Source organism: Pan troglodytes, chromosome X (assembly GCF_028858775.2).
Source record: "Pan troglodytes isolate AG18354 chromosome X, NHGRI_mPanTro3-v2.0_pri, whole genome shotgun sequence".
In the NCBI taxonomy this organism is placed as follows: Eukaryota; Metazoa; Chordata; class Mammalia; order Primates; family Hominidae; genus Pan; species Pan troglodytes.
In genome coordinates this window covers 66,284,184-66,299,917 of record NC_072421.2, presented here as the reverse complement: position 1 = coordinate 66,299,917, position 15,734 = coordinate 66,284,184, and the positions used below count along the sequence as shown (strand labels likewise).

At 39.9% G+C, this 15,734-nt stretch overlaps 1 protein-coding gene across 5 annotated transcripts in view; it reads right to left on the bottom strand.

Annotated features, from left to right (window-relative positions):
- YIPF6 (Yip1 domain family member 6) overlaps window positions 1-15,734 on the bottom strand; it is a 73,602-nt gene that overhangs the window by 36,381 nt on the left and 21,487 nt on the right. For 3 of the 5 annotated variants that reach the window (XM_016943656.4, XM_054676945.2, XM_054676946.2), the window contains exons 5-6: window positions 14,574-14,699; window positions 13,156-13,313 (exon numbers count right to left, since the gene is read on the bottom strand). In XM_016943656.4, coding sequence (XP_016799145.1) covers window positions 13,156-13,313; window positions 14,574-14,699 — 284 coding nt within the window. Of the gene's footprint in view, window positions 1-987; window positions 4,181-13,155; window positions 13,314-14,573; window positions 14,700-15,734 lie in introns of those variants that run through there. The other 2 variants (XM_016943655.4, XM_063803873.1) reach the window with 1 other exon arrangement.

The following is a 15,734-nucleotide window of genomic DNA, read 5'->3' as shown; positions in this document are numbered from 1 at the left end:
CCCACTGTTTTGGGAGGCCAAAGCAGGCGGATCGCTTGAGCCCAGGAATTCAAGACCAGCCTAGGCAACATGGCGAAACCCTATCTCTACAAAAACTACAAAAATTAGCCAATTAGGTGTAGTGACGCATGCCTGTAGTCCCAACTACTCGGTACACTGAAGTGGGAGGATTGCTTGAGCCCAGGGAGGTCGAGGCTACAGTGTGCCATGACTGCTCCACTGCACTCCAGCCTGGGTGAGTCCCTGTCTCATAAAAATAAAAAATAAAAAGGTGAAGTTTATGGTAAAGTGTATTTCAATAAAGCTGTTATTTTAAAAATTCTTAAAAAAATAGAATAGTGCCTGGCACACAGTAAGTGCCAAATAAAGGTTAGCTATTATTATTAGTAATATCATTGTCATTATTATTATTTGGCCATTCTGTGGCCTAAGTAAACCCCAAGAAATTCTCTATTTTTAACAAAAGCCTACAGAATCTAGAAAAGTGTTTCTAATTTATATACATGAATTAACATTTATACATTTATTTCCATCCAAATGTCTCAGAAACAGTCTAAGAATCACAATTTCAGTGTTTTGCACTGAGCTAAAACAGCTGCATGCAATGGATGTCTTATCAAATCATGGTAAGCTTTAGATAAATTCTAATGACTTGATGTTACCCAAGAACTTGAACTGACAGATTTTCATTTTTGTCTCCAGGAATGAACAGGCAGTCCAAATACTGTTAGTAGTTACATTATATAAAGCACACAATTAAATGTCCAAATACAGGCTTGGTAGCCTTCTAATCACATTTTGGGAGATACTGTTTATAAAAAGACAAATATAGTAAACAGTAAAATGCTTACTAGTCCCATGTCCTGTGACCCCACCTTGCCCAACAACAGGAAAACCCCACCAAAATGAAAATATCAAAATCAACTCATGTAATAAAACTCTTCAGAGGCAAAAGACTTTGGAGGCAAAAGACTTAATGATTAACGGTTGACTTTTAAGACTTTACTGCACATTCAGATATGTTGGAATCAATTGAGTTTTTATACTCTGAACAGCGATTAAATCCAGTCTTTACCCGTCCTATTGCTAAAGAATATGACAAAAGAGTCTTGGTCTCAGAAGTAGGAGCAGCAAGTGATTACTCATGATGGCAATGATGCACCACATTCTGCAGTGATGCTCACATGCCTGAATTTCATCTGAAGCATGAAAGTTCCCAAATCCTGCAACAGGGTTTCCTTTGTTGGAGTCCCCGTCCTTGCCGTCTTCACTTCTATAATCAGCTATGTGCCTTTGCAGCAAATCAGGAAAAGCTGTGTTGAGGGTTACAACTTCCAGACGTTTAGGTCTTAACTTCCATCACAGAAAGCAATGCACTTTTTTGAATATATTAAGAAAATATTTATTCATCCCTTCAAGCCACTCACTTTCAGAAAGACAATTGAACATCCATTTTATCAACCTTCATTTAACCCTTTTCCTGTTTAGAAAAAAAAAAAATTGCCAGCGCTAATTTACATAAACATTCTCTTTGAGGCTTAAGCAAATCTAACTGATTTTCAATGTGAAAAAAGATAAAAACTGAGTTATTTCTAAAGAGAACATCAGAATTGTCTATTTCAAAAAAATTGGATTCATCAAATGAATCTTCGGCCAACAACTGTTCGAGAATGATGTTAACATCATGTATAGGCATGCTACGTTTTCTAGGATTTGACATTTTCAGTAATCAAGAGTTACTATATTTTGTAAATGGAAATACCGCTACTAAAAAAAAAAAAAGAATGCTATAAATAGAACAATGTCTTTTGTTTCCAAAGTCCATATACTAGAATGATGTGAAAATAATAAAAGCGAAATATTTCGTAGGCAAAGTTATCTTGGGGTAAATGCTACAACTGCAAGCGCCACTGGCGAGTATTCTCGGGGCAAACAGAAAGAAGGTTAGATCAAATAAAATCATTCCCTAAGTCACCCAAGAGCAAAGATAAATACATAGAACAAGCTGCCTTAAGTCCCAATATTTATAACCCACCCACCATGTACATCTACACGAACCCCCCAAAGCTGTGGCCTTAGGAATTTCTGACCAAACAATTAGCCTGAGTAAAATTCAATAAACACTTTTAATTCCCCCTTGAGAAGCATGGTTACTTCTTTAATTTTACATTATAGTCATTGAGACAGATTACGAAACAACTTTGGCAGAAAGAGAGTTTTAGCAGGAAGTAAGAGAATTTCAGACATTGGAAATGGATAATAATTTAGAACCAATTTCAAAATGAGGATCAGTTCCAAAGTATTTTCTTTACTCATTCAAGATTGAAACATTGGCTCTGTCCACACAAAGGTTTATTTTACAATTTAAAAGGTAAATTGTAATAAATAGAAATATATAACCAAAAACTCTGGACAAGGCTGGAACCAAGGGGACCCACTTTGTAATGCTTTGTTATTATCATTCCAAGAACCCATTTGGCCCTGTATTCACTTGGCTAATGTGGGGATGGAGAAAGTATGATTTTGGAATCATATATCTATGTGTAGGTAGTCTTTAAATACAAAATGAATAAATATTTAAATTATATGATAAAGAAAAACTGGGGAATAAGAAAGTCCTATGTTTATCAACTTATAGTATATTTACAATGAGTGTTTTCTGCCTGACACCTAATCTTTGTCTATTAGAGGTCCTCAATGTGCAATTTATAGAAGGCAACAGTTCATATTGCCTTAAAGGAGCCCTGTTTAGCTCAGAATCAGCCTGTCCCAGATGCTCTGCTCCCTGAAAAACCTTCACACTTGTGTGCATAAATATCTGAGAGTACAAGTAGGTGCACATGTGCAACATGTACTTATCTAAAGGGGAGCTAATTAGCTTGATAAAGTCTAAAATCAATAAAATAAATTGCTATTCCCCAACCCAAAAAAACACATCTAATGAGAAAACTGCTAAGCTCACCATGAAAAGGCAGCAGCTGTAAACTCATCCCATCCCACGTCATGCTCTAAGTATCTAGCTGTTCTATTAATCAGCCATCAGAACACTAAATCCCTCCCTGTTCACATGGTTAAATACAGGCTTCTGATTTAGCTTTACTTTCTAGTTAAGAGGCCAGACTACAGAGAATATTAAACAGCTCCTTTTAACTATGCTGCATCCAGACTGCCTCATTCCACCCTAAGAGAAGGTGCCCACATGATAATATGCACTAGAGATCTACCAATCTAAGTTTCTGAGGTCTTCTTTCTGGATAAGTTCCAGCACTGGAATATTCAGAATTTCAAAGGAAAATGACATGTTGACTACTGACATTTTAGACTGCATATTCAAAGTTAAGGAGCAAGATTAAGACTAGAGTGCCAACCAAGATGCTGTTAAACATGGCAAAAAGGTGACTGCACAAAGGGACCAAAGAGGCTGATTCTTTAGAGGCCCTTTGCTATTTTTTTTTTTTTTTGCAACAAGTGTAGAATTTCCTCTGATCAAAATCTGAATATTGGTTAATGCATGTTTTCTCATTCTCCGTGTATGAACCCACTCCTAACCTCTCTCATTGCCTTTTTAAGCTTAAGAGAGAGAAATAAAAGAAAATGGATATAGACCATGTATTTTTATTTATGAAAAGAGAGGCATATTCTAATAGTCATAAGGCAATGTGTTTAAGAGCTGCACCTGAACTGGTATTCTCAAAACTGAAAATAGTTATCAACTCTATTCAACTTGTAAGATGTATCTATGTGCTTCCCAAGTCACTGGTTGTCACCCAAATGGACCACGGTGACTCCATCATGCCTTAAGGAGGCATTATATACTGTGTGTAGTATGCACATGTATTTTTAAAGAAATGACATTAAGAGAGAAAAGAACAGCCTTTCAAACATCAGTTCCTCAAATAAGGGGTGACAGTGCTATATGGCTCCCTTTTAATCTCCTCACCTACTCAGTTATCAAATACCTCCAAAATTAGACAAATAAGGGCCAGAGACAAAGCTCCATGGTGAATTGCATCTTTCAGATGTGCTTTCAATTCACTGGTTTTTAATTTCCCATTCCTGATTTACTGAGGAGTAAAGGTGAGAATCATCCAACTGATGACAAAGTAAAACAGGAAAACAGGATAAACAGCTAGGGCTCTGCGGTTTGGAGGCTGGCTATCAGCAAGGAAAGCTGTGGAGGCTAAACAAAACAAGATAAAACAAAAAGGAATGTTTAATACAGTAATATTGTCACAACTATTAACATTTACTAAACATTCATGAGCTTGGCATCATCTAGAACACAGAATTACACTAAAAGTTTAGTTATACTGGTGATCCTCAGAGATAAAGGCATTCTGCAACATAGTTTTTCAGAGAGCCGAGGCCGAGGACTTATTTCAAGTACTAAACCATTTTGGATGGAAATCTTTCTAAAAGGAGTTTTTTACCCTTTTCTGGAAAAGTTATTGAACTGTACTGAAAAGGCTTACAAAGATGTGTAAGGTTATTTGTTCCTATGGTAAACGGCCTCGTGCTGCTCTGCTTTTTGAGCTAACTGTGCTTCTGAAATTATCAGCTCTTTTAAACGCCATCCCTCCCTTGTCTATCTAAGAAAAACCTAATCATCGTTTTACTCATCAAGAATCACCCTTCTGACCAGGCACAGTGGCTCATGCCTGTAATTCCAGCACTTTGGGAGGCAAAGGCAGGCGGATCACCAGAGGTCAGGAGTTCGAGACCAGCTTGGCCAACATGGTGAAACCCCATCTCTAATAAAAATACAAAAATTAGCCAGGTGTGGTGGCGGGCACCTGTAATCCCAGCTACTCGGGTGGCTGAGGCAGGATAATTGTTTGAACTCAAGAGGCGGAGGTTGCAGTGAGCCAAGATGGCGCCACTGCACTCCAGCCTGGGTGACAGAGCAAGACCCAGTCTCAAAAAACAAACAAACAAACAAACAAAAAAGAATCATTCCTCTCGCTGGGTGCTACAGCTTATGCCTGTAATCTCGGCTACCCGGGAGGCTGAGGTGGGAGAACTGCTTGAAGCCAAGAGTTCAAGGCTGCAGTATGTTACGGTTGCACCACTCCACTCCAGACTGAATGACAGAGTGAAACCCCATCTCTTTAAAGAAAAATAACAGGAGGTGGCTGGCAAGATGGCCGAATAGGAACAGCTCCGGTCTGCAGCTCCCAGCAAGATCAATACAGAAGGCAGGTGATTTGTGCATTTCCAACTGAGGTACCCAGTTCATCTCATTGGGACTGGTTAGACAGTGGGTACAGCCCACGGGGGGTGAGCTGAAGCAGGGTGGGGAATCGCCTCACCTAGGAAGCACAAGGGGTTGGGGAACTCCCTACCCTAGCCAAGGGAAGCCATGAGGGACTGTGCCATGAGGAACGGTGCATTCCAGCCCAGATACTACACTTTCCCCATGGTCTTCACAACCCGCACACCAGGACACTCCCTCGGACGCCTATGCCACCAGGGCCCTGGATTTCAAGCACAAAACTGGGCGGCCATTTGGGCAGACACTAAGCTAGCTGCAGGAGTTTTTTTTTTATACCCTAGTGGCGTCTGGAATACCAGCGAGACAGAAGTGTTCACTCCCCTGGAAAGGGAGCTGAAGCCAGGGAGCCAAGTGGTCTAGCTCAACAGATCCCACCCCCATGGAGCCCAGCAAGCTAAGATCCACTGGCTTGAAATTCTCACTGCCAGCACAGCAGTCTGAAGTGGACCTAGGATGCTTGAGCTTGGTGGAGGGAAGGGCAACCACCATTATTGAGCCTTGAGTAGGCAGTTTTCCCCTCACAGTGTAAAGAAAGCCACAGGGAAGTTGAAAGTGGCCAGAGCCCACCACAGCTCAGCAAAGCTGCTGTAGCCAGACTACCTCTCTAGATTCCTCCTCTCTGGGCAGGGCATCACTGAAAGAAAGTCAGCAGGCCCAGTCAGGGGCTTATAAATAAAACTCCCATCTTCATGGGACAGAGCACCTGGGGGATGGAGCAGCTGTAAGCACAGCTTCAGCAACTTAAACATTCCTGCCTGCCAGCTCTGAAGAGAGCAGCGCACAGTGCTTCAACTCTGCTAAGGGACAGACTGCTTCCTCAAGTGGATCCCTGACCCCCATGCCTCCTGACTGGGAGACACCTCCCAGCAGGGGTTGACGGACACCTCATACAGGAGAGCTCTGGCTGGCATCTGGCAGGTGCCCCTCTGGGATGAAGATTCCAGAGGAAGGAGCAGGCAGCAATCTTGGCTGTTCTGCAGCCTCTGCTGGTGATACCCAGGCAAACAGGGTCTGGAGTGGACCTCCAGCAAACTTAAGCAGACCTGCAGCAGAGGGGCCTGACTGTTAGAAGGAAAACTAACAAACAGAAAGGAATAGCATCAACATCAAAAAAAGGACATCCACACAGAAACCCCATCTGAAGGTCACCAACATCAAAGACCAAAGGTAGATAAATCCATGAAGATGAGGAAAAACCAGCGCAAAAAGGCCGAAAATTCCAAAAACCAGAATGTCTCTTCTCCTCCAAAGGATCACAACTCCTTACCAGCAAGGGAACAAAACTGGATGAAGAATGAGTTTGACGAACTGACAGTAGACTTCAGAAGGTGGGTAATAACAAACTCCTCTGAGCTAAAGGAGCATGTTCTAATGCAATGCAAGGAAGCTAAGCACCTTGAAGAAAGGTTAGAGAAATTGCTAACTAGAATAACCAGTTTAGAGAACATAAATGACCTGACGGAGCTCAAAAACACAGCATGAGAACTTCATGAAGCATACACAAGTGTCAATAGCTGAATCGATCAAGCAGAAGAAAAGATATCAGAGATTGAAGATCAACTTAATGAAATAAAGTAGGAAGACAAGATTAGAGAAAAAAGAATGAAGAGGAATGAACAAAGCCTCCAAGAAATATGGGACTATGTGAAAAGACCAAACCTACCTTTGATTGGTGTACCTGAAAGTGACAGGGAGAATGGAACCAAGTTGGAAAACACTCTTCAGGATATTATCCAAGAGAACTTCCCCAACCTAGGAAGGCAGGCCAATACTCAAATTCAGGAAATACAGAGAACACCACAAAGATATTCCTTGAGAAGAGCAACCCCAAGACACATAATTGTCAGATTCACCAATCTGAAATGAAGGAAAAAATGTTAAAGGCAGCCAGAGAGAAAGGTCGGGTTACCCACAAAGGGAAGCCCATCAGACTAACAGCTGATCTCTCGGCAGAAACCCTACAAGAAGAGAGTGGGGACCAATATTCAACATTCTTAAAGAAAAGAATTTTCAACCCAGAATTTCATATCCAGACAAACTAAGCTTCATAAGCGAAGGAGAAATAAAATCCTTTATAGACAAGCAAATTCTGAGAGATTTTGTCACCACCAGGCCTGCCTTACAATAGCTCCCGAAGGAAGCACTAAACATGGAAAGGAAAAACCGGTACCAGCCACTGCAAAAACGTAACTAATTGTAAAGACTATCAACACTATGAAGAAATGGCATCAACTAATGGGCAAAATAACGAGCTAGCATCATAATGACAGTATCAAATTTACACATAACAATATTAACCTAAAATACAAATGGGCTAAATGCCCCAATTAAAAGACACAGACTGGCAAATTGGATAAAGAGTCAAGACCCATCAGTGTGCTGTATTCAGGAGACCCATATCACGTGCAAAGACACATATAAGCTCAAAATAAAGGGATGGAAGAATATTTACCAAGCAAATGGAAAGCAAAAAAAGTAGGGGTTGCAATCCTAGTCTCTGATAAAACAGACTTTAAACCAACAAAGATCAAAAAAGACAAAGAAGGGCATTACATAATGGTAAAGGGATCAATGCAACAAGAAGAGCTAACTATCCTAAATATATATGCACCCAATACAGGAGCACCCAGGTTCATAAAACAAATTCTTAAAGACCTACAAAGAGACTTATACTCCCACACAATAATAGTGGGAGACTTTAACACCCCACTGTCAATATTAGACAGATAGACGAGACAGAAAATTAACAAGGATATTCAGGACTTGAACTCAGCTCCGGACCAAATGGACCTAAAAGATATCTACCCCAAATCAACAGAATATACATTTTTCTCAGCACCACATCACACTTATTCTAAAATTGACCACATAATTGGAAGTGAAATACTCCTCAACAAAGGCAAAAGAATGGAAATCATAACAACAGAATGCAAAAGAATGGAAATCATAGTCTCTCAGATCACAGTGCAATCAAATTAGAACTCAGGATTAAGAAACTCACTCAAAACCGCACAGCTACACAGAAACTGAACGACCTGCTCTTGAATGACTACTAGGTAAACAACGAAATTAAGGCAGAAATAAACAAGTTTTTTGAAACCAATAAGAACAAAGACGGAACATACCAGAATCTCTGCAACAGAGCTAAAGCAGTGTTTAGAGGGAAATTTATAGCACTAAATGCCCACAGGACAAAGCGGAAAAGATCTAAAACTGACACCCTAACATCACAATTAAAAGAACTAGAGAAGCAAGAGCAAACAAATTCAAAAACTGGCAGAAGACAAGAAATAACTAAGATCAGAGCAGAACTGAAGGAGATAGAGACAAGAAAAACCCTTCAAAAAATCAATGAATACAGGAACTGTTTTTTTTTGGAAAGATTAACAAAATAGACTGCTAGCCAGACTAATAAAGAAGAAAAGAGAGAAGAATCAGATAGACACAATAAAAACTGATAAATTGAAGATCAACACTGATCCCACAGAAATACAAACTACCATCAGAGAATACTATAAATACCTCTATGCAAATAAACTAGAACATCTAGAAGAAATTGATAAATTTCTGGACACATAATCCCTCCCAAGACTAAACCAGGAAGACGTCGAATCCCTGAATAGACCAATAATAAGTTCTGAAATTGAGGCAGTAATTAATAGCCTACCAAGCAAAAAAAGCCCATGACCAGCCAGATTCACAGCTAAATTCTACCAGAGGTACAAAGAGGAGCTGGTACCATTCCGTCTGAAACTATTCCAAACAATAGAAGAAGAGGGATTCCTCCCTAACTCATTTCGTGAGGCCAGCATCATCCTGAAACCAAAACCTGGCAGAGACACAACAAAAAAAGAAAATTTCAGGCCAATATCCTTGATGAACATCACTGTGAAAATCCTCAATAAAATACTTGCAAACTGAATCCAGCAGCATATCAAAAAGCTTACCGACCATGATCAAGTCAGCTTCAATCCTGGGATGCAAGGTTGGTTCAACATATGCAAATCAATAAACGTAATTCATCACATAAACAGAACCAATGACAAAAACCACATGATTATCTCAACATATGCAGAAAAGGCCTTTGATAAAATTCAACACCGCTTCATGCTAAAAACTCTCAATAAACTAGGTATTGATGGAACGTATCTCAAAATAATAAGAGCTATTTATGACAAACCCATAGCCAATATCATACTTAATGGGCAAAAGCTGGAAGCATTCCTCTTGAAAACCAGCACAAGACAAGGATACCCTCTCTTACCACTCCTATTCAACATAAAGTCTGGCCAGGGAAATCAGGCAAGAGAAAGAAATAAAGGGTATTCAAATAGAAAGAGAGGAAGTCAAATTGTCTCTGTTTGCAGATGACATGATTGTATATTTAGAAAACCCCATCGTCTCAGCCCATAATCTCCTTAAGCTGATAAGCAACTTCAGCAAAGTCTCAGGATACAAAATCAATGTGCAAAAATCACAAGCCTTCCTATATACCAATAACAGACAAACAGAGAGCCAAATCATGAGTGAACTCCCATTCACAATTGCTACAAAGAGAATAAAATACCTAGGAATCCAACTTACAAGGGATATGAAGGACCTCTTCAAGGAGAACTACAAACCACTGCTCAAGGACATAAGAGAGAACACAAACAAATGGAAAAACATTCCATGCTGATGGATAGGAAGAATCAATATCATGAAAATGGCCATACTGCCCAAAGTAATTTACAGATTCAATGCTATCCCCGTCAAGCTACCATTGACTTTCTTCACAGAAGTAGAAAAAACTACTTTAAATTTCATATGGAACCAAAAAAGAGCCCATATAGCCAAGACAATCCTAAGCAAAAAGAACAAAGCTGGAGTTATCACTCTATCTGACCTCCAACTATACTACAAGGCTATGGTAACCAAAACAGCACAGTACTGGTACCAAAACAGATATATAGACCGATGGAACAGAACAGAGGCCTCAGAAATAATGCCTCCCATCCAAAATCATCTGATTTTTGACAAGCCTGATAAAAACCAGCAATGGGGAAAGGATTCCCTAGTTAATAAATGGTGTTGGGAAAACTGGCTAGCCATATGCAGAAAACTGAAACTGGACCCTTTCCTTATACCTTATACAAAAATTAACTCAAGATGGATTAAAGACTTAAATGTAACACCTAAAACCATAAAAACCCTACAAGAAAACCTAGATAGTACCATTTAGGACATAGGCATAGGCAAAGACTTCATGACTGAAACACCAAAAGCAATAGCAACAAAAGCCAAAACTGACAAATGGGATCTAATTAAACTAAAGAGCTTCTGCACAGCAAAAGAAACTATCATCAGAGTGAATAGGCAACCTACAGAATAGGAAAAAATTTTTGCAATCTATCCATCTGACAAAGGGCTAATATCCAGAATCTACAAAGAACCTAAACAAATTTACAAGAAAAAGACAACCCCATCAAAAAGTGGGCGAAGGATATGAACAGACACTTCTCAAGAGAAGACATTTATGCGGCCAACAAACATGAATAAAAGCTCATCATCACTGCTCATGAGAGAAATGCAAATCAAAACCACAATGAGATACCATCTCACGCCAGTTAGAATGGCTATCATTAAAAAGTCAGGAAACAACAGATGCTGGAGAGGATGTGAAGAAATAGAAATATTTTTACACTGTTGGTGGGAGTGTAAATTAGTTCAAGCATTGTGGAAGACAGTGTGGCGATTCTTCAAGGATCTAGAACCAGAAATACCATTTGACCCAGCAATCCCATTACTGGGTAATACTATAAAGACACATGCACACCTATGTTTACTGCTGCACTGTTCACAATAGCAAAGACTTGGAACCAACCCAAATGCCCATCAATGATAGACTGGATAAAGAAAATGTGGCACATATACACCATGGAATACTATGCAGCCACATAAAAGGTTGAGTTCATATCCTTTGTATGAAGCTGAAAACCATCATTCTCAGCAAACTACCACAGGAACAGAAAACCAAACACCACATGTTCTCACTCATAAGTGGGGGTTGAACAATGAGAACACATGGACACAGGGAGGGGTACATCACACACTGGGGCCTGTCAGAGGTTGGGGGGGCTAGGGGAGGAATAGCATTAGGAGAAATACCTAATGTAGATGATGGGTTGATGGGTGCAGCAAACCACCATGGCATGTGTATACCTATGTAACAAACCTGCATGTTCTGCACATGTATCCCAGAACTTAAAGTATAATAATAATATAAAAACATATATATATATATTTTTTTAGCCAAATAAATAAATAAATGAAAATAATCAGCCAGGTGCGGTGGCTCATGTCTGTAATCCCAGCACTTTGAGAGGCCAAGGCGGGTGGATCACCTGAGGTCAGGAGTTCGAGACCAGCCTGGCCAACATGGTGAAACCCCATCTCTACTAAAAACACAAACATTAATCGGGTGTGGTGGCACATAGCTGTAATCCCAGCTACTCGGGAGGCTGAGGCAGCAGAACTGCTTGAATCCAGGAGGTGGAGGTTACAGTGAGCCGAGATAGTGCCACTGCACTCCAGCCTGGGTGACAGAGTGAGACTCTGTCTCAAATACTAATAATCATCATCATCATCATCATCATCACATCTCTGGGAAATCTTTCCTGAATAATCATGTCTGTCCCACTGTACTGTGTATAAATCTCCATTTCCCACTTAGAACACCTATTGCCTTTAAATGTTTTCATGTCGGGCTGCTCTGTTAGATTGTGAACTCCAAGGACAAAGACCATGCCTAAAATTATGCCTGACGCATAGTTTGTGATTAATGTTTGCTGAATTAAAGTTTCTCTCTCCTATGATTCTACTTCGTGATCACCTGTGAGCCTGGACACTGGATAACTAAGTAAGTATAATTACATTTATGGTAATTATGAGATTCTCAGCGAGAGAATGAGGGGCTCTCCCCATGGGAAAAGCACCCAAGCTTAATATACAGTCTTTGGAATATCAGTTCTGGCTCTCTCAGACCTTTGTTGGATTACTTCTTAGCTTTCAACCATGTTCCAGAGCAATGAGATGTTACTACACTTAAAAATATTAAGCAGTCTGCCTATCCATTAAAGCAGAAGCTAGTGAACACTTCTAAATTTAAGCTGGAATCTTAAGAGAACTTTAGGAATATAAAAACAATGAGCACATAGCATTCATTATCATTGCTATAGGCCCTTCCTAGTCTTTAGCAAAATGTTCTACTGAAGCAGAAAAGTGCTATATAATGATACTTACAATCTACACTGGAAGGTGGTATAGTATAGTTCTTAAAGGTTCATGACTGCCTGGTTTGCAATTTGACTCTCTTACTCACTAGTAATGCAACCTAGGGCAAGCTGCTCAACTTCTCTGTAACTGTTCTTCATCTATAAGATGGGACTAATAACAGTATTTCTCTATTAGAGTTGCTGTGAGGCTTAAATGGGATAATATATATAAAGCACTTAAACAGTGCCTGGCCTTTGATAAGCAATCTGTAAATGTTATTATTTTTATTTTAATTAGTTTATCAGGAAAAGATCCCAGTCATTCCACAAGTCACCTAATGCCTTGTATATACCAGGACTGGGCTAAATGTAGTGTAATCCACTTTCCCAACCTTTTTTTTTTTTTTAAAGAAAGAAAAAAGATGTGACTCTCCACATCTTATAAGTCCAGATATCCAACTCAGATAAGCCCCATCATTGCCTACTCAGGGAAGAGGGTTCTATGGATAATACTATCAAGAATCATATCACTCACATCTAACTTTGGACTTATACTGCTCCTCATCTGGTCTTCATCATTAAATCATGTTTTTGTCTGTTCTGTTATTGTGGAAATAAGTACATACTTACCAACTATAGACCAGGCAAACATCACAATCACCACAAAAAGCCGAACCATGAAGTTTACAGGTCCTGGATCAGCCAAAAGTACCAGCCGGCAAATCAGCATTGCTACTGTCAAGGGAAGTATACAGTAACCCAGCACACAGAGGCTCTGAAAAAAAGATCTTAAAAACAAAATACATTAATAAAGATCATAAATACAACTGATGGGTGTTATGACACAGCTTATTACATAGATTTCTCTATGTAACGGAATGTTGCCTCCTTCTTGGTACATAACATCTACATCCTAACATTAATTATTAAGTACATGCTTTTGGCTGGGCGCGATGGCTCACGCCTGTAATACCAACACTTTGGGAGGCCAAGGGGGGGTGGATCACCTGAGGTCAGAAGTTCAAGACCAGCCTGGCCAACATGGTGAAACCCCGTCTCTACTAAAAATACAAAAAAATTAGCCGGGCATTGTGGCAGGCACCTGTAATCCCAGCTACTCAGGAGGCTGAGGCAGGAAAATCGCTTGAACCTGGGAGGTGGAGGTTGCAGTGAGCTGAGCTTGTGCCACTGCACTCCATCCTGGACAGAGCGAGACTCCATCTCAAAAAAAAAAAAAAAAATTAAGTACATGCTTTAATTTTCTTTCCCCATACTCTTCCTCCTCTCCTCTCAAATTCCTTAAAAGTCAATCATCTAACACCAGATGATCTGCTCTAGTTCCTACAGATATCTTTCTCTGAACCTCTAAGATGGTGGTTCTCAATCCTTTCTAGTTTATAGACCTATTATACTTGAGAATTTGTTAAAAGCTAGGGACCACTTGCCCCCCAAAACGTACATACTCTTCTTACACAAAAAAGTCTGCCTATGATTTCAGGGCCTGGAAAGGGCATCTGAAGCTTATCAAAGGACCTCCAATAATTTAAGATAATTTAACTTAACAAGGTTATCTCTGTACAGTGGTAGTGGTTTTAAGAACACTTCTCTTTGGCCCTTATTTAGTTTGATTTTTCTTTAAAACAAAATATCAGGCCAGGTATGGTGGCTCATGCCTGTAATCCCAGCATTTTGGGAGGCCAAGGTGGGAGGATCACTTGAACCCAGGAGTTCAAAACCAGCCTAGGCAATACAGTGGGACCCCATCTCTACAAAAAAAAAATTTTTTTTAATTAGCCAGGCATAGTAGCACATGCCTGTAGTCCCAGCTACTCGGGATGCTGGGGCAGGAGGATCCCAGCTACTTGGGACGCTGAGCCTGGGAGATAGAGGCTGCAGTAGGCCATGATCACACCAATGCACTCGAGCCTGGGTGACAGAGTGACACCCTGTCTCAAAAAAAAAAAAAAATTCTAACTAGCCTGTCTTCCTTAATCTAAGATATACTACCTGGCAAGAGGAAAAAAAGAATGCATTTTAATAATACTCACATGTTCCCTCCAAGAAGTTTTGAGTTGAGGGTGATGGTAACTGCACCAAACCAGACAATGACAAACACCTCTGCAAATTGGGGCCCTCCGTCTTTTTCACTATCTGCAGAGTCTCTTTGCAGCATTCTGAGAAAAGGAAACAGCGTAAGAATTGCTTAATCTTTTACTTAGGGCAACAAAGTTAAGGCATGGGTTCTCAAACTTTGAATCAGATTGCTGTGCCATACCTCACCTGAAGATCTGTAATATGTAGGTTGTGCTAAAAGGAAAATGACACAAGCATTTGGCAAGGCTCCCTTACTGCAAATTCCAAATGCCTCAGGACTACAAGGGGTGCTCCATTTGACCTTGTTGAAATGTTTAAATGAATTATTGAAGACCTTTTTTTTAAGCAGAGGTTATAAACTGAAGGGTCAAATGTGGCTCATATATAATGAGGCCTTGGGCTTATATAATATTTAAGATGATTTTGAATTTAAGTTGACACTATTTTATTTCACATAAGAATATGAATTTCTAGATTTTCTTGAAAAAACTGTTAGACTTTCTAACATTGAGCCTGCATTCCAACACTGCAACAATCAAGTGTAACTGACATAAGTACAAGGGGCTTACAGTCACCATATCACTACTACATGCATTTAGGTTACTATTCTAGCCTTTAGACACAACAGAATTTGTAGTTCTTGGGTTAAGATTTCAGTTGAGATATTTAAAAATGGAAATAGGCCAGGTATGGTGGCTTAGCCTGTAATCTCAGCACTTTGGGAGGCCACGACAGGCAGATCGCTTGAGGCCAGGAGTTCGATACCAGCCTGGGCAACATGACGAAACCCCCGTCTCTACAAAAAATAAAAAATTAGCTGGCCGTGGTGGTACACGCCTATAGTCCTAGCTACTAGAAAGGCTGAGTTGGGAGAATCGCTTGAGCCTGGGAGGTTGAGGCTGCAGTGAGCTGTAATCACACCACCAACTCAGCCTGGGTAACCGAGTGAGACTGCCTCAAAACAAAATAAAAATAAAAAATAAAAATGGAAACAGTCTATAAACCTTTTTAGTTGTTGATTTTTTAAAAATCAAAACATACAGATTATTACTAAAGGGTTTTGCTTTGGAATTGAGTAGTTGAACAACCACTTAAATATCCTTTCTTTGTCTAAG